The sequence below is a fragment of the Thermobia domestica genome, chromosome 12 (genome assembly GCF_964235325.1).
Source record: "Thermobia domestica chromosome 12, izTheDome1.hap1.1, whole genome shotgun sequence".
Taxonomy (NCBI): Eukaryota; Metazoa; Arthropoda; class Insecta; order Zygentoma; family Lepismatidae; genus Thermobia; species Thermobia domestica.
In genome coordinates this window covers 61,000,218-61,020,757 of record NC_137465.1, presented here as the reverse complement: position 1 = coordinate 61,020,757, position 20,540 = coordinate 61,000,218, and the positions used below count along the sequence as shown (strand labels likewise).

Sequence of the window (20,540 nt, the reverse complement as noted above, 5' to 3'; positions counted from 1 at the left end):
ATCATCAGTTAGTGCTTTTTCTAATTACCGCTAACAGCTAGACTCACAACGGAGTAAATATCTCGAAAAGTTATGATCCGATTTTGACGATCTTTCCTTTAAAATGCAGCTTATGAAACACACAAAATGTGTGAACATATTTTTACGATTTTCTAATGGTTTAGGAGCTTAAACGTAAAATACTACAGAATGCCTTTCTGAAATGCCGAAATTATCAACTTTGATCACGAATGACCATTTTGGGTGTGATTGTATTTAAATGCATTATATACCAAATTAAAGTGCAGTTCCTGCAGAGTAAAATGGTGTTTTCTACATTGAAATATCGTTATTGGCTTGCCAGATAGAGGCTGAAATAGAAAACCAGGCGCGTATGGGATGGCGGCCATCTTTGACCGCCATTTTGAGGATGAAACTCACATGGGATATTTTGGGATTTTTGAGGTTTCATTGTATTTGACACGAAGAGCAAACCCTGAAAATTTCAGCTTTTTAAAGAATTATTGTAGCTCGAGCCCCTTTTTGGGTCTTTGTTTACTGAGCTATACGTAATGAGCATGCGAACTGTGCTTTTTGGTTTGTTTAACGTCCTACGATTATGCACCGAAGCTAAGAGAGACGATAATGATGGAATGATAAAAAGTGGGAGGAAATGGAAACAATCCAAGAAAACTACGCACACGAGGTTTGTCCAACACAAAGCCTACTTGGCGGAAGCTGGCCACTGCTGCTCAGAAGTGTACTTGACATGCGAGATAGGCATCTAAAACACTCAGAAAAGGTGATCCATTTACATCATTATGCCATTTACATCGTGTTTCTGTAGCAGCCTCAGACTCGAAGGCGAAGTAGTATAGGCTAATAAGAAGTCTTCTATAGGCTAGTGGTCCACTGAATGAATGACTAAATCCAGAGAATCCTTGTTATATGGAATATCGAAATGCAGTCAGCATATTTTTATATATATATATTTCCTTGTCTAGGAGTTTCTCGTGTCTGACTAATAGAATAAAATAAGCTTTAGTATAACAGCCCTCACGTAATTCATTCAATTCAGACAGCTGTGTTTAGTGTTCAAGCCAGCCGTAAATGATTTACATGAATTTAGAAAATATAAAATTCAAATATTCACAAATCACAATAATGCCGGGTTTTTAATTTTGATATACAATAATATATCGTATGCAGTACATAGAACTTACGTAATTTTGCCCAAACTATACGGAGATAGACCTCGACTTGCATGTGAAATATTTTTCTATCTAGATATTTGATTCGTGACTTATGGACTCATAAAATATTCGTGAAAAAATCACTAATAGTTATTCAGAGTAAGAATTAGGGGAAAATAGAAGAAATAAACCTATTAAATTAATTTATGGTTAAACATTAAGTAAATGGATATGTAGTGAAGTGCTTCTCAGTATTAATGACATTAAAATAATATAACCGGATATCACACATCATTACTGGATCATCATTGTAAATGGGTATAGGCTAAATTGTTTCTCAGTCATGCTTTTTTAGGGATATGGGGCAATGTTTTGGAAGAATGTAAATTAGAACTAAAACTAAAACATTCTCTAAAGAAAATTCGTAAATTTGATCGATAGTGCACATCCTCATTTTATTCGACGGTGCAAAAACCATACTGTTCAAATGCTCTCCACGTCCCTCCTTATTGCTGCTGCAGTAACAACTGCATCGAACGGTCTGGAAACTCAATAACTAAGCGATTTGCAGAGAATTTCCCCGTACCGAATGTTTCCGTTGATTGACTTCCGGAGATTAGGGTCGTGGATGAAAACTGGGAACAGTTTGCACGTTTTCATGGTGATTACAAATTATCCTCATAGAACATCTAAAATATTAGTTTTTATTTAAACAAAAAATGTATCTAACACAGATGAACACATTTATAAGAATACTCATTTTTTTTTTCGTGGCGCATTTTAACATTAAATTGTAATATAGTATAAATTGGTGCCAAACATTTTTGACAAGTGCAGAGAACCATTCCTTCGAAATACATTATATATATACCAGTATATATGTGTTGTGTGAAATTTGTTTCTTCAATGTATTTCGAAGGAATGGTTCTCTGCACTTGTCAAAAATGTTTGGCACCAATTTATACTATATTACAATTTACAATATATTATATACCATTCTGAAAACGATGTACAGTACATATTCTGCACAAATAAAATTATTAGTAATTCCTGAATTGAAATGATAGGTAGAAAGAAATAAACTAATACCTAATACTATATGAATTGGTGTATGTTGCAAGAGTAAAACTCCTCTCCACCAAAAATAATAAATATGTTCATGAATGAATTGAGATATTTCATGTGTAAACTACTGTTTAAACTAATGGTGGGCGCAAAACCGGTTTTTCGGTTTTCAGGAAAATCGAAACCGGTTTTTAAAATATTAAAAAACCGGCTTTTCACCGGAACCGGTTTCGGTTATTTCATTACAACTTGTTTCGGTTTTCTCCAAAAACTGGTTCGGCTTTTCACCGATCCGATTTCCGTTTTCTTCCAAATCGCTTCCGGTTTTTTTCCAAAATTGGTTCTATTTCAGACCAGAATAGTGTTTCGTTGTTCTCCGAAAACCGATTCCATTTCCACACAAGTTCTGTTTCCAAAAGTTTTCACCGAAACCAGTTTTTGGAGAAAACCGAAATGTCGGTTTTAGGATTTCGGTTTTTCTAGAAATCGGTTTCTGTTTTTTATAAAACCGGTTTTGCCCATCCCTAGTGTAAACATTATAGGTAGCACATGGATACTTATATTATTAATTTCCTATTCTAACCGTAAGTAAATTGTAAGTGATAGGTTTCTCTTTCATATCAATATTTCGAAAAAGATACTTTTTGGACACATCCTTTCAGCATCCACCATGGAAGCCAAATCACCCCGTATCTACCACATACAGAACGACATTTTCGTGCTTTATAACACCTTTTTTTTCCTTTTTTTTTTTGTGTGTGTGTGCTAGAAGAAGAAAAATTTGACTTGTGCCTGACAATTAGATGTTCTATATTATTTATATAGTATTAGAATATGTTGTTACTTGTGTTTTTCTTCATGGTCTTAGCCCTTAAATATTTCAATTTGAAAAAGTTTACAAAATTAACATTGCTTTTAAGTCACTACTCCGTTTTAGGCAGAATTCACATCAAATTTACTATTCGTCGGCTACCACATGACGTGTAAACATGTCATAATAATTTTATTTAGAGATAACTGTAATTCTTGGAAACACTTTACATTTGCAGATTTCAGCTGTTCCCTGAAACCTTAATCACGAAACTTAAAAACTGGAGAAAGAATAATAAACATCAGGAAAGTAAAGGGAACAAACTCACCAGGGCAGTTCGGAAAAAAACATCTTGTTCAAGCTACTGTTCACTCATCAGATGGTGGAGTAACATTGTTACATGCCGGGTAACACAAGTAATTTTTCGCACTGCTCGACCCTGGTGAGTCCGTTGCGTTTACTTTCCAGGTGCTTTTATTATTCTTTCTTTCTAATGTTTTCAATCTCTGAGATCAAGGCTCGAGGGAGAGCCGAAAGCTCTGAAGTGCAAGGTATTTCCAGAAATTACAGTCGTCCCTAAGTCAAATTATTGTAAGAATTCCTGAGGGTACCAATACATTGTTTGGAGACGTCATAGCCAATTAACAGCTTAATTTGCCACGGAATAGTTTTATTTACTCCTGGCTTTCACTTACATCGGTTACGCATATCGATTCGTAAAATTGTCCACTCGCGCACTACACAAGTCAGTGCATCCGTTACAAAATTAATGCTAAAATAAATTTTGTAACGGATTTATCCAAATCTGCAGTCATTTAACTTTTAGGAGTACAAGTAACCATATATAGTTATTTTGGTTTAAATGCAATATATATTCCTTTGATAGTTTATGTTATTAGCCTCATGTACTACTAAATATATCTCTCTTACTATTTTCACAATTTTCAGTTGATAGTAACGTATTTGTGTCAATGTAGAAGAGGAGTTAGAATGGTGTGTTCCTTTATTGCAAAAATAAATAAACAAATCCATGTTCCTAATAGGTTTAATTTCTGAATGCTAGTTGCAAGCTTTTCAGAGGGAACACGTTATTTCCTTCAGTGTGGTATGTCCATCAGATTTCAGAACTATCCCTACTTTTACAGGAGGCGGAAGAGAAAGGAAAGTGAAAAGTCGAAACTTGAAATTCCTTGACGCCCCTTCTGGCATCTACGTTTGCTTTAATCTGCATTATTTTCTTTAATAATCATTTCTCTAGACCAATCATGAAATGAGCTACTGACATTTGTAAGTAACTCTATGAATAGTACATTTCATTCAAACTTGGGCTTCTACATATTAAACAGCACGAAGCGCTCGTTTAACAAATTCGTGGAACAAATTCAGTGTTGTGTCTGTTTAATATAAGTTCCTTTAGTAGTATTTATGGCAATAATGAAAAGTATACGTTAACTGAATTTCATAATATTAGCATTAGTTCTGATTTTATTTGTATCAAACTCATCTTTATTTTCTTTTGCAGCAAACATGCCCGTCGCCATCCTAATTTTGACCCATCTGTGCTGCGGCAAAGAAGACCCCCAAAGAAGGCGTCATCGGTGAATTCTAGTGAAGGCACTCCTTCCGAAGTTTTGTCAGATTCCATGCCATCGCCGTAGCATTTCATAGGGAGATATTAGCAAATCATGACACTGAAGATAAGAAGAAAGAATATCCACGAAGAGAGAAAGATTGTGTAGGGAAACTAAATAACATGCCACAAATAGATGTGTTTTTATTATTTTACCTCGTTTTTTAACTCACATACACACATACACGTAAATAGTGACTTTTGTAGATCTACTTATTAGTTACAAGACTTTTTTTTAATTATGAAAATCGTCCCTATATTGAATTATTGCAACTTCTTTTCATTCAGTTGATATCTACAAGTGATAGTGAAAAGCTAACAATTTCAAAGTTGTTTGGATTGAACGGCAAGAAGTCAGAGATAGGTTTTTTTTTTTTTTTTTTTTTTTTTTTTTTTTTTTAATACCACTTAGCTTGTTAGTTTATGGAAGGACATATTGAAGTTGTAGCTAGTAATTTGACTAATAATGGAAAACAACTATACAAGCAAGTACCAGTTTTACAGCAGTATATCTTGGAAACTATTAGAAAAAAAAATAAGAGTAGAAATTTACTCGCATTATTTTTTTCGAGATCAGTTGGCAGTCAAGAATATTAACTAACGATAAATAAACATTACTGGAATTCACTAATATTGGAAACTATACTATATATATTCTGTATATATGGGATATTGTGATCAAGGTGAATAAAAAATATATATATCCTACAGATCTCATTCATATAATACATTATTTTTGAAGTGATACTATTGAAACTTTAAAAAATATATATAAAAATAGTTTAATGGTGAATAAAGGTTTGTCAAAAAATGCTTAGAAAAAAACTACAATGTAATAGTTCCAGAAAAGTCATAAAAAAAGATCTGTAGTGTTTGTGTCTTTTCCTTTGTGATCGAGTGTTTTTGTGTGCGTGTGAGAGTGTATGTGTGATAGGTGTGTTTGTGATTTGTATGTTTGTGGTTATAATGTGAAGAAGAGAAAAAAAATAACTGGTATAAATGCAGGGTAAAAAAAAAACTTACTAATCAAATACCAACACATAGTACAACACTTTCCTTTAATTTTTAGTGGTATATATACTTTTCAAACTTAGTCACTAGATCTAGTATATTTTCCCTTAATGACGGTCAACCCACTTAAAATATATATATATTACTTCAAAAGAAATTCGTTGAGTTAACGTAATTGAATGGAAAGTACGAAGTAAAGATATTTTAGTTGTAGAAAGTCTTTATGTCATCTATCATATTAACCATATCTCTGTCCATCATATCTATCGATTTATCTGATTTTATCAACTGTTTATTCAAGTCATCTCATATTTCGTATCTTATCTATTGTGAACTCTTTTAAGACTGTTTCTCTTCATTATATAGTAACAGATTAGTGAAAAATAATAATAAAAAGTAGTGGACAAAAAGAGATTAGGTATTTCACATCTTTATACATAGGTTTTACCCTTTTAAATAAGAATTTTAATGCTACATGTATGTACTTGTCTTGAACAAGATTTTGGTTACACATCTCGATTTCGTAGTGGTACAAAAAGACCAAGTGACGTTTGAATTTCACATACAGGATACTTTTGTGGCATATAAATTTCTATTTGGATTTTCGTTAATAAGTTACGGACACTTGTAACATACTTCAGAACACATATATTTCTACCATGGGCCTACGTATATGTATACCTACCATGTAAAATACGTATATTTAATGGCGATTTTTTATTTAATCTCGTTAAGTAAATGTCAGATGCTGTCTTGAATAGATTCAGGATCCAGAATGTTTCTTTCAATTCTACAGATTTTTTAACAGTTGATGTTTTTAATATGGAAGAGACTCTTGAGGTAAAGACTTGTGCATCATTATCTACATATGTACACAAATATATAAAGCCAAATATATCGTATAGAGTCCGGATCAATATGCAGTAAAATACCAGAAAATGTGCATTGGACATCAAGTATGTATTTATGTGCAGTAAAATTAGTAAATGAAAGTCTTAAAATTATAAATTCATATCTCTGTATACTTGAGCAATGACTTCGAATCTTTTCTCTTCACGTAAAAATACTTTTTGAAGTTTTTAAATGGTTAAATCGCAATACAATATTTTATTCTGAAATTTGCAGCAACTAGTGTTCAATCTGTTGTGGTCTATGTATAATCTTGAACTATTCTAACAGACTTCATTCTTCTTTGGATATTGCACGTCGCAACTTCAAATTAGAATAAATATTTATATTAGTTGTTAATTTAGTAAATATAAACTATCCTCACTTCGATCCCAGCTGCGCCAAGTCAGCTTTATGGTGGACAAACACAAAGGGGTTTTCTCTGGGTTCTCCCGTTTCCTCCCACGTTCTTCATTCCATCTTTTTTCATTCATTTCTCATCATCACCATCTCCTGTAGCCTAGCTGGCATAATTGTGGGACGTAAAACTTAAGGATTTCATTTTTCATTTTAAACTATCATAGCATAACTTTGGTTCTCTAGTTTTCAAAGGGAAACTAATGCTTGTGAATACCCCTAATTAGCTGTGGAATGTCGTGCTGTTGTCCACTGTTTTACTAAACATTGTATTCACTTTCGCTGATTAAAAAATATTCATGTGCAAGAACTATATATTTACGTTCAGATATGCATTAAACTTTTATTTGTGCAAAAATATATATGTGCTTATGACTGTAAGGTAAGATGTTAGAACCCGGACTCTATTCATAACATCATGTACTTATCTATTTCTATATTAATAACACTTGAAGAATATACAGTTCATTCGTATAGAATTTCATGAGTGATTATTGTCGTTATCCCTTCTATGGACAGGATTTGGAATCGAACAATAATCAGATATTATTTTATTATTTTAAGTATAAAATCATCTATCATTGTTACGAAGGTAATAGTAAAGATCAACATACATTCCATAGCATATCTTGAAATTTAAAATCAGTTCCTAATTTGGAATTAATTATCTTCTTGTTCCTGCTTGTGAAATTCAAACAAAAACATTGGTAATAGAAAGTAATCAAGGTTTCAGAGTTTGAAAAATATCTTTAAAAACTAATTTATTCTTAAGTTATTTAATCACTTCACTCAGTGCCTTTTGAAAGCGTGGGCCCAAAGATAGAATATGAGCACATGATTATTTTTACTATTGCTATCACGATTATTGGCTATTCGAGAGATAGTAGCAGAGATTTGTCTGTATCGTTATCAAAATTTTTGTTTCAACACATACTTCTGGTCCACTTCTATGTTTTTTTTTTTAGATTACGTTGTGAGTGTAGAGGAGATCGATACTAAGAGACAATCCATTCGAAGGGTGCTTCAGATTTTTAGACAATACTTCAATACTTAATTTTTTAGAAAATAAATAAAAAAATAATGGAAAGATTGATTGGGTTAGGGCTCATGTAGTATATTGTAATTTTTACAGGGAGATTTTCTCTTAATCGTTGTGTTACTTTAGCAGTTTATGACGTAATGTAGGTCAGTATATGGGGACCACAAGCAAGATGTATGGACCCAATTATCTTGCGCGATGTTGTAAGCATTCAGATTAAATAATTATAATTTTATGCTCTCTCACACAGAAAAAGCTACATACGCCCTTATCCAAATCAGTTCAATGTTGGAGAGGCAAGTTATAAAGTATTTCAACATAAATTTCTTTTCTATTACGTTTAAAGATTTATGATCAGGCTTCTTTATTCTCTCTGTTTTGAAATGTGTTTACAATACAGAAAACTCTTGCAACGGTTGAAGGAAAAAAGAGATTCAACATTATCTAAACAATGTTATTCAACATTGAATTTGTAGATACGGGTGTATCCACATAATTACACTCAACGCTAATGTGATATAAAAATCAGTAAACAAATAATAATAATAATAATAATAATAATAATAATAATAATAATAATAATAATAATAATAATAATAATAATAATAATAATAATAAGGGGATGTCTCTTCTGTCTAGAAGTAAATCTTTATATATGACAAAGAAAATACACCGAAAAGTTGAAGAGAGGATTTTCTTCAGACAGCTGATTAAAATACAGAAACATAAGATAAAACATTTTCCGTAGTTTGCAAGTGAGGAAAATAAGACTAGCAGTAAGATCTAGGTGAACTGTGACTAGAAGTAGCATTTTCAAGATCCATGCATCACCGGCCGTCACTTTCTTTTCTTTGTAAAGTTTTAATTATCCTTCGCTATTTTTGTTTAAAAATCAATAACATTGGGTAGAAATATCTTAATAAGCTTGGATCTACTGTATAAATGTTTAACTTTGTGAAATATTGAAATATAATTAGAGTGAACAATCATTGACTTGTAAATGTGTTATACTAAACCTCCTTGTGAAATATAGTGTCAAATGTTTTTAACCATTTTTAATCTGATGCTATGATGAATGTTTTGAAGAGAAACAGCAACGCATTCTTCGCTGCATGCGCTTGTTTAGGTGTGAGTTATCGGCACAATGACAGGAAAGAAATGAAAAGATGATCATTTCATCTAGTGAGGGAATATATGCCTGAAGCTATTTTCGAGATTACAAATGTAATCTTTTAAAAGACCCATTGAGATTTCAACGTTACTTTTGCAAGGAGGTTTATGATATCCAGTTTCATGTCAGTTACGTAGCACCAATTTAGTATTTTAAGCATAAAAGTGGACCAGTTGTAACTTTCAAGATTTGGGTGAAAGCCATGTAAGATTGGCATCACACACACACACACACACACAAATATATATATATATATATATATATATATATATATATATACAAATCGTATTATGAGGTGTCGTAGGTCAGGTATTTTTTTTTAATTCAAATTTTAACCACTTTCTGCCTTTTTCTGCTATCTCCTTCAGAACTATATATATACTTATATAAACTTGAAGAAGCTTTCTATCAGAGACTTTTCATACACAATGACTGACGTAAATATATGTATATGTATATAAAAATATATATAGTGCTTACTAGAAATATTTTGTAGAATCTTTGGCTATAGGGAAATAGCCTGAAGAATAACAGTGTGTGAAAGTTCTTAAGTTGGATATACATATATTTAAATCTTTACTATCTTCTCCTAAGATTTTAAAAATATTACCATTAAAATGTTTGCAATAAGATTAGCGAATAAATATACAAATGTATGTATGGAAGGTGTTGACTGTCATGTATAAAATTCATAACTTCATATTTTCTTCAAAATATATGATAATAATAATAATAGTAAAAAGTAGTAGCATATGTAATAATCCAAGTCAATTTAAAGTACAATACCGAAGATAACTCTTTTTAATATTTTGTAGTGAAATTAAAATATTTCGGATAGAGAATCTGGTTCAGCACAATATCCCAATCTATCATTTGTTTTTGGCAGTCAAACACTGTGCTTGTAGGTCCTTGTAACTAGATATTTCTCAGGGTATAGCTCAAACATCACTTTTCACCATGGACGGCTGTTAATGTTACTCTTCCATTTTCAAATATTTCGCCATAAGTCATTAAATATTTAACAATATACATTTAGGTAATAACACGTGGATGTATGTGAGAGTTTTTTTTTTTTTCCTGTGTACATGGAGTGTACTCATATGAGAGTGTTCCACTTATATTGACATATAATATTGACATTGTATTCTAGAAAATTCTATTCCATTAGGAAAGAAATCGACAAGTGCTTTCGTAGTTTCGAAAGTAATCCTAGGCTATTTCGTATACATAATATAATATTTTTAATGATATAAGTTCCATTGTTTATTTTATTTAATTTTACAAACCCCATTGTTTTTGAAAAATAAAAATAAACAAAATTTATGAATTTTATCAATATAATAGAAATGATGAATAAATCGGAATTTCTGATTGTCATTATAGGTTTAGAATTTTAGAAAATTACTTTTCAATCTATAGTAGAGAATGTGTGGAATGTACCGTTGTCATTTTAAACCTGTATACTTCTTCGTTCAATGTAAATCTATTTTAACATAATATTATAAAAGTGTAGCATATCTTTAATAAGAGTATTTTTGTACACAGCACTAATACATTATTTAAGTGTCTGTGTGAAGAAAACTGTCAAAAATAAATATTTCAATTTGCTGAACACATTATCACATAGAACGTAATGTTCATATGATTCCTATCAGAAAATAGAATATAACTTAATAAGTAATTCAACACGGTTTCTTTACTATTTCAAAAATTGCAAAATTTAACACCTGATATAGTATATCCGTATATCGAAAGTGAGAGGTTCCTTTGATAGACTATATCTAACCCAGTTGTATTGGTGCTTATTTCCTATAGATTCAGAAATTTTTATTGATATATAAAGTACAATAAAAAAATATTATATCAATGCATATTATACCAGTACCGGCCGCTAAACTATGTAAATAATAAAATAAATTTCAGTATTGAAAATATATGTTATGTTAAAGGGACTCTAGGAAATAGATGGGAATTTCACTGACTTCTATTTACTGTAGAGAGTTGAAGTAATTCCTATAGTTAATGCACATCGTGTTATTTTAACTCACCATTTTCGATGCTCAACAGACTAGTCTGAAGAACTATTTAGTTTTGGTGATTCTTAAAAATACCGATAATAATACAAAAATACCACAATATAGTTAGTTTCATATCATTGTTGTATCCAGTTCTTTCTTTGCTAAATATTACAAAATGTGGAAGAGCAGTTGTCGTAGAAAAATCAGTTAATTATTTGGTTCCCATTTAATGCGTTTGATCAACTGAATATAATATTAGTATCGTTTAAAAGTTGTTCATAATAAAAGTGATTGTAATTAAATACTCAATTAAATTTTAAATTATTGTTTAAAGAATGGTCATTGGATATAACGTAGACATGCATTGCTTGGATGATAATTACGTTGTCATTATCCACGTGGTATCTCAACTGTGAATGAAGTTTCTAAAGTAAACGAATATAAAGAAGTGTCTTGTAAGTAATTAACTTTGCAAAAATACTTTTTTTTTCTTATGCTCTTCCTGTTAATTATAATTATTTTTTAAAAAACTAAAAATGGGACGTAAATTTAAGAAGAAACTGTAAGTTCAGTACTTAAGATAATCTTGCTTTAAATTAAAGGGGAAAATAAAATAAAGTAGAACCTGGGAATGGATTAATCGATCATATTTATTCTCTTCAGTGACTTCGAAACAGAGAAAAGAGGAATACCTTGATAAGAAAGATTACAGAACACAGCATTTCACCATTAAAATTGCACTGGAACTCCTTGACACCTATTCGGGCTTTCCAATAATATAGACTTAAGCAATAGGAAGTTAAAGTTTATTTACTTTGCAAAGTTTGCACCACATAAGCGTGTATATTTTCTGTTTACCTGCTGAATCTAGTGAGCACACAATGCTAGAGGGTTCAACTCTGGTGCAGTGTCATTGATTCAATCCCATGTAACTTTGTAGTACAAACCATCATATTCGTGGATTTTATCGGGGTTCCTCCGTTTCTTCACCTCTCTTCATTACACCAATTTCTCTATTATGAATCACTTCAATATCCGTGTGTTTCCTTTTTCCCTGAAGTGCATAATTGTCATCAAAGATTTCATTTATTTTTCAAAGTCATTGTAAGAATAACAATTTATATCTGAGATGAACAACAAGCAAATGAAAATGAAACTATGAGGTTATTTGCATATGCATAGGATTGATACAGATCCGCTTACGCTACTTATGAAATAGAACTACAAACCAGTATCACAAGAAATCTTGAAATTTCAATGAAAGAACTACACTTGAATTGTACAACGATTACAGAATTATAGTCTCTTATAGAAAGTGTTTTACTAAATTTTGAATAAAAACAACTTGCTTCAAAAGTAATATTGATCCAAGCAATATTAAATAAATACCCGCTCGCAGCTTATTTTCTTACTTGTAATTCTTTACTCTCAGTCACTCCAAATAAATGTAATAAAAATTTCATTATTTTCTTAAAGACTAGATACGCTAAAACAAAAATGAGTAAAATTTTCGACCGTCTATATATGCCATTTCCAGGTTTCAAGGGAAAAAATAAATCTGTATCACCAAATCTTATAATAAAGTGTTAGATCTTTTTTTTTTTTCTTTCTTTTTTTTTCTTTTTTTTTTTTTTTTTTAAAGAATCACCAAAGTAAGTACCTTCGGATAAACAAATAATTACTAATATCTTGAGTACTAAAGGGATCAACCATTGTACTTGAATGTAATACTGCCCATTAGAAAGCGAAGTGTAGTGATAATTTCGTAATAAACTATATACATTTTGTCGTATGTATTGAATAATGACGAATACATATTAACATCTTATGTAGATACATGTATGCACTCTCTGATTTTAGTCAATATATCCGTTCTCATGTATTAGAGAACATTTAGCGTATAACAAATTATTTACACGTAAATAGAATGCATCTTGCTCATGGTCAGAATACGTGGCTAAATAGTACTTAAAAATTGTACATATATATAAATATATCCTTGTATGTAATGTATTCCTGCATGGTAATGTAAAGCGGTACAAATAAACTTGTATATTTATGGATATTTTAAGAATAAAGGGATTTCAACTGGATTTTTGACATACTATTTTCGTTGCATCATTCCCTATTTCCCTCCTCCTTTCACTTGAAAAATTTTAAAAGTCATGGAAATAATAGCATTTGCTGTGAACATGTTACAAGAATGTTTGAATTTTTACCTTACCTCTGTTACACTCCCTTAATATGAAGTGGTGCAGTGCTTGATGTGAGACTATGAAGATTTTAAAAAGTATTTTGGTGTCTAATTAAATGTAAGTCTACTGACGATTGAGGATGAGTTCTTGTATGACAGCTACTCGGATATTTGTGTCAATACATGGAGAAATATGGCAATCCGAATTACATGTATGATTACTGACATCGAACCTGGATCTCATGCACCAAAACAAAAGTTCAAGATGTATATACGTATACATATGTGAGCTGTCTGAAGCCACGCGAGCTAACTTTTCTTTTCGTGCTGTGGGAAATTGGTCCTTACGGAAACAATAACGACTTGACACGACCTGTTGTCAGTTGGAAGTGGGGTTCACGTGATTCTTGAGTCAAATTTCGCACTTATTTTGTTGTGGCATAAGGTTTGGTGCAAAATACGTGGGACTCAAATTATTTCATTCTTGACCTCAGATATTGGCAAAAATGTAATTAGTGCACTCTGATTTCAGAGAGCACAAATAATAATACTTAGTATGATTGAGGTAATTATTAGTATCTGTTTACCAGTTTTACGTGGATATGAAATAACAAGAGTAAACCGTTGTTATTTGACAACAGTTTATATCAAGTTTCCATAACGACTCATTTTCCTCAGCACGAAAATGTAGTTCTATTACATTTTCGTTCCATAACGTTTATTATATTATTCAGTTATAATCATCATCATTCACTTGTTTAATTATCCGTTTCCCTTACATGTTACCCGAAACGGATAACGGATGGGACGGTAAACTGAAAGATTTCATTTTATGAAAATATATTTTTCCCACTGAAATATGTGGTTGTTCTGAAGTCATGTATAAGCTGCATCTGCTTGATAGAACATATTGTTAAATCTCGTCGAAAATAAGAAAACTAATAAATAAGAAAAGCAAAGAGGTTTATGTGCACATATGAACTGTATCAAGAGGCTCCACCACTTGGACTGAACAAAGCATATCTGTGTGGAGTCCATCTTAAATTTAAGTTGCATGTTCAACGAAAAGAGTCAAATGTTATAAATCAAACAAAAATTATATTTCATTAGGGGTTTAATTTTGATGGTAAATATCTCAGCCGTTTGTTTCAGATACAGTGGAAACTCAATTTTCTTCTTTGATTGTAAAGTATCAGAAAAAAAATATAAAGTTATATATGAAGATTTTGTAAAAGAAAATAATGAATGGACAACACAGCATGACGGTCATTAATATTTCGCATATGGATCATCAAGTATTTTATCTACTGGTTTGGTGAAAATCCCGCTCCGCCTGAAGTTCTGTCGAGTGGCTGGTGAAACGGTAGTCCCTTGAATTGCTGTTCGGTTTTGTTCCCAATAGGAATACGCTGGATTCGAATACAACGGGAAGGCTTTATGTATCTGAAAGAAAAGAAGACATACTTAGTCAAAGCATGTGGAAAGTTTAACTGTAAAATAGCTCATCAAAGCAAGGTCTTTATTATTTCAACACCTTAATGTTTACATCTCTCTAACTTCGTAATATACAAGATCGTTCCAAAGGACTGCGGTGGGTCAGTGCTAGAGCGTTTAGCTCTGGTGCGTTGAGAACCAGGTCCAGTCCCAGCTCGTGCGAAGTGAACTTTGTGGTAGATAAATACCGTGTGTATGTGGGTTTTCTAGGGGGTTCTCTCGTTTCCTCCCATTTACTTCGCTCCATCATTTCGTTCATTATCACCATTAGCCTAGGAACATAAACGTAGGAAGTTAAACTAAAGAAGAACGAAAGGAACAAAATGTATGTGTAGAAGCCAACGAATTACAGGAAGAAAAGGAACAAAAAAGAATAGAGCATAAACAGATTTCAATAAATAAAAATGAGGAAGTTGAATACAATACAACTAAAGAAAAGAAGATAGAGGACACAGAACCAGAAAGAGTAAATGAAGAGACATAAGTTAAAACAGCAGAAGATCAACCACATAGTAAAACAAGTGAATATATTGAAGAGCAAAATATCACTGTTTTTTTTTTTTTAAAAAAAGCAGGAAAATTGAAGTCTACAGCCAAGTAGATGGAAGAAAAAATAGGAGATAAAGAAGATATCAAAATAAAAGACGAAAAAGAGCCAACATTTTGATGTAAAAAAGACGAGAAAACTCCAGACAAACTAAATATAAGTAAAACGAACGTCAGACATATCTAGTTAAAGAAAAGGAAGACCAGGACAAGAAAAAAAGAACAAAAATAAATTTTCATAGAATATTTAGAAGATGCCATAAGACGTTTAAAACTAGAGGATCTCCAGATACTATCAGCCATGAGATATATAACTAGAAATCTACACGAAAAAGGGAAATCTATCTAACTTCCGATAAATTGAAGAAGTAGATACAATACAATTAAGTTATGCAACATTCCAACTAAAACGAAGGAATTATTAGATCTGCCAGACAAAGGATTCGAAAGAAGAAACAATATATTACACCTTAAACATATGTACGAACAATATACAAAATTATATGGACGTGTGGTGTTTGACCCACAGATACTATGGCTTAAATGTTACTCGGTAATACGTTACCTTTAATAAAAGATAAAGTATTACAATTAAACGCCATGCGTTCCAGAGACGTCATGGACGAAATAAGACGACTACCAGAAAAAAATGAAGCAGATATAATATGCATTCAAGAACCATAGTGCAAAAATAAAACAATAATTAATATGCCATTAAATACAATTACAGTAGTAGAAGGAGAACCAAAATCGGCAATACTAATATTAAATAAAAATATAACAGCATTAAGGACAAAACAATTATGGGACGACTGGAAATTATGTGTGGAAATAAAATTTAAAAATATCAGCGTCCATTTTAGTGAACAGTTATTCCCAATATTGTTATCCAATTGAACAATTTATTGAAAAGTTCAAGAAAATCTACGACATACGTATAATGATCAAATAATATTCTTCTGTGCAGATGAAAACGCAAAATTCAGTTTTTGGCAATCGGAAGCGACTGATAGAAAATGAAAGTTAATGGAGTCATTGATACAGGAGTGTATAGATCGAAAATAAACAACACAAACATTTTGAACAACATTGATATAACTTTGTCGATAAAGGACCTATGTATGTAGATTATGTAGAAGCTTGTAAAGTAGAGAAAGGCCAAACCACGAGTGATCATCAACTATTAATATTCATATTAACAAAGAATAAAAAGATGACAGAATCAATGATAGAAAACAGTTAAGATGTCAATAAAATAAACTGGAAAATATTTTGGAACAGGATAGAACTACTTCAGATTGAAGAAAAAAATCAAATATACTGAATATAATAAAGAAAATTCAAGTACAAATAAACATTGCAATTCCAGAAGCAATTCCACACACAAAAAGAAAAATTATTCAAAACAAAATACTGGACAGAAAAACTAGAAAGGCTAAAAATAACAGAGGAAGAAGAAAGAGTTATCAAAGAGCAATAGAGAATATTTTAAAAAGAAGATTGGAAATATATCATGTTGGCAGTGCCGGATTTACGTATAAGCTAAACAAGTTATACCTTAGGGCCCCACTCTCTTGGGGGCCTTCAAAAATTTAAAGACAAAAACTGGCTGTAATATAATTTCCAAATAATAAGAGAAAGCAAATAACATAAAACGCACATACAACACTGGTATTTTGAATTGTTATCACTAGGTTCTTATGAAGCAAGTAATGATTGCTCGCTTGTAATGGGGCCTGTTTTTCAACCCTGCTTGTAATGGTGCCCCGCCTGCAAGGGGGCCCCGTTTTCCAGCTCCGCTTATAATAGGACCCCCTTTCTCAGTCCCGCTCATAATGGTGCCCCGTTTTACAGCTCTGCACTTAAATGGGGCATCTGTTCCCCAGCCCCGCTGTTAATGGGGCCCTTGTTTCAGAGTCCTGCTTGTAATAGGGACCTTGTTTCCCAGCCATTACATTTAGCTACTTTAATAAGACTTCACAGTATAAGTGTCATGGTACTTTATACTTGTGTGCTGATAGAACTCTAACGCTGCCCTTTCTCGTACTCTTTTGAACACGACAAGAAATCGGTGCTGGTGACAGTGAATTCATTAAGAAGACATGAAACGACAAGCTGGCGAAATAATAGTAAAATATCAAGAAATTACAGCCCTAAGTGGCAATACTTTTTGTATCGCGAAATTATTGATATTTCACTGTACGTATTAGAAGTAGTGTCAAGAAGTATTTTCATAATTTTCAAAATTACTATCCTTGCCACTCATTTTCATAGTGATCTACAGAGTGTTAATAATGGTTCACTAAAGGAAAGAAGAGAAGCATGAATCATTCGTTTTAGGCATCTGAGTCGTTCGTTTTTATATATTAACATCACACTGTATTTTGTTATGTATTGTTGTGTTCAGAACTGCGCAAGTGGATTTATCTTGTGTAAAGTTAATATGCAGCAGTCTGAATGTGTTACGTCTATCGGAACTAGTTACTACATAGCAAGGTAAAATACCTAAATGTTTTCACGTCGCCGTAAAAAGAAGCTAAGTATAATATTAATACGTTTTATAGTAATTTTAGTCTAACAGTGGCGTTTTTCCACAATATTTTGATGATTTTCAGCGAATTTGCGTCGTACTACACCTCGTGTAATCTTCGGGAGTTGCATTTCTTTTTGGCCTGACTTACTCTAGTAACTTGACCTGAAAAACTCACACGATTTGTTGAAAGTGGAGTTGAGCTTTAGGCAGTACTTACTAATCCTAGGTGATATTCAGACTGTATTTATCTACGTTGGATCTCGGAAAACGTTTGAAACTTTACCAAAAACATGAATGGAAACAACTTGAAATTAGAAATGATGCGACCTCCACATATAAAAGCATGGAATGGAGTTTTGATCGTAGTTGGCGCAGAGGGAAGCAGAGAAGATCTGCAAGGGGCTTAATTGGGACGAAATTAAACTACAGCCAATTTTACATTTTGTTCTGTAATATCTTCAAAATAGACAAAAGTAATTGAAAGGTGGAAACGCAGTGGGGTAGACAATATTATTTTGCATGAGATCCGTTACTATGACTCACCAACCTCCTTTCGCTTTGCAACTATTTATAGATTCGGCATTGTTTCAATGAACAGTGTGGACTACTATGATGATATTGATATTATATAAATACATTCTATTAACTACAATGTATTGTGCGTAGGTTATAATGTTATATTAATAATGCTATATACAGGGAATGAAAGAACAAACTAAAGACCCATGGGAACTTCCGTATAAGATTATTCAGCAAAAGATAAAGAAGCCAATAGCATTAACAACTGTTAAAAAGGAGGATGGAACGTTTACAAGAAAATCGAAGGAAATAGCTGAAGCTTTATTAAGTAGTCTACTTCCAGATGACAATATACACACGGACAATGAACATAATACAATAACTAGAAATGAAGTGGAAAAACAACTAGATAAAGATGGTGTAATCGATCATGTAAGAAATGACGAACTGGAAGATATATTCAAAACGATAAAGGAAAAGAAAGCGCCAGGGCCAGATGGGATAAAGGTTGAGCTTCTCTTAAATAATAAAGAGATATGAATTCCACATCTAACAAAATTGTATCATACATGCTTACAACAATGACCTTTATATAGAAAAGAGTCAAATCTAATAATATTATTTAAAGGGTAAGATAAGGATAGAACGAATATAAAGTCGTGTAGATCAGTATGTCCCCTGGGTGTAATTAGTAAAATATTTGAAAAAGTAATAGTAAAGAGGATAAACAAATGTAGATTAGGTATTCAACCATGGGCGGCGATTACGGGGGGCAAAGGGGGGCAGTTGCCCCCGCACTTTTTTTAAGTAACCAATTAATGTATATAGTTTCATTTGGAAATGTAACGATTTTGTATGTGTTACTGATTAATAGGAAAAAATGCTGCCATATAATATTTGCTGTTGCGTGAATACGTATTGGTTGTCTTCCCGTGGAGTAAAGAAAGCTACAGTAATTGCGTTTTAATCGCCACAGAAAATAACCCCAAAAAATAACCTATTGCAGCACAATTTCAGCATACTTTCATTTCTTCTTACAAGGGCTCGATATGTTAGTGAGCCGCTTTGAAGCTAATCGAAAGAACATTATGCAAAAAAGTAGGGCCTATTTCACAAGTTATTCTTTAATTGCACAAAAATTGACAGTTCCTAAAATGTCTTTTCTTCTTTCTAAAGTAAGGAATATCGATTAAAAAGAGCGTGATAAGAAACAACTTCTACCTTTTCCATTGTTTTGTAGTGTAATATACGAGTGAAGTGTTGTGTTTAAGGATGTACGAGTGTATATACAATAAAATTTAGTAAATTGAACATAATTCTAGGTTTTAAGTTTATTTTGTATAACTGAAGTGTCGATTGTAAGTATTGTTGTGTTTTGATGTGTTCCAAGAAAGTGAAATCTGCACCTAATGGCAACGAACATATTTCAAGAAGTTGCAAAAGCAAATATTTCTTTAAATGTCGTAGCATATGCTTGTAGTATTTACTGTCTTTCATTTTCTAAGAGTAATAACATACATTTAATAGCATGTGTGGAATTAAATATTAAGTTTTTCATTAATCCTCAGTTTCAATATAACTTTTGCAAAACAAGCATCATTATTCATTACTATCATTAATATTATCCTTTCTATTTATTTGTTTTGCAAATTTATTAAATAATCTGATCACACAATTTTCCAGACAGAATTTTAAGATGTTCATGAGCAAGGAATCAAATCTCTTCTTACACTTTCGTTGTTTAAGAGTACAAAGGGCTAGTATCTACTTGCGTTGTTCTTCTCAATTTACTTAATAAACTATTATATACGATATACGGTATTTTAACTGAAAATATAGTATCCTATTAGTTATACAACCTTTCGTCAAACAAAATGTTAGAAACAACCAAGAAAACTAACATTTATATACAAATATTCAGATCATGTCTTGCCCCCTCACTTTTAACGTCCAACCGCCGCCACTGTATTCAACAATGTCAATTGCAATATGAATTTAGAAAAAAAAATCTACTGAAGATGCATTAAACAGG

General features: G+C 31.9%; 2 protein-coding genes across 2 annotated transcripts in view; one reads left to right on the top strand and one right to left on the bottom strand.

Annotated features, from left to right (window-relative positions):
• The window catches only part of LOC145666483 (uncharacterized), a 206,507-nt gene extending 193,192 nt beyond the window's left edge, over positions 1 to 13,315 (top strand). Inside the window, exon 3 of the mRNA XM_081733745.1 lies at positions 4,571 to 13,315. Coding sequence (XP_081589871.1) covers positions 4,571 to 4,706 — 136 coding nt within the window. The 3' untranslated portion in view covers positions 4,707 to 13,315. The remainder of the gene's footprint in view (positions 1 to 4,570) is intronic.
• Positions 13,316 to 14,512: 1,197 nt separating this feature from the next.
• The window catches only part of LOC145666484 (uncharacterized), a 79,260-nt gene continuing 73,232 nt past the window's right edge, over positions 14,513 to 20,540 (bottom strand). The window contains exon 4 of the mRNA XM_081733746.1: positions 14,513 to 14,859. Coding sequence (XP_081589872.1) covers positions 14,686 to 14,859 — 174 coding nt within the window. The 3' untranslated portion in view covers positions 14,513 to 14,685. The remainder of the gene's footprint in view (positions 14,860 to 20,540) is intronic.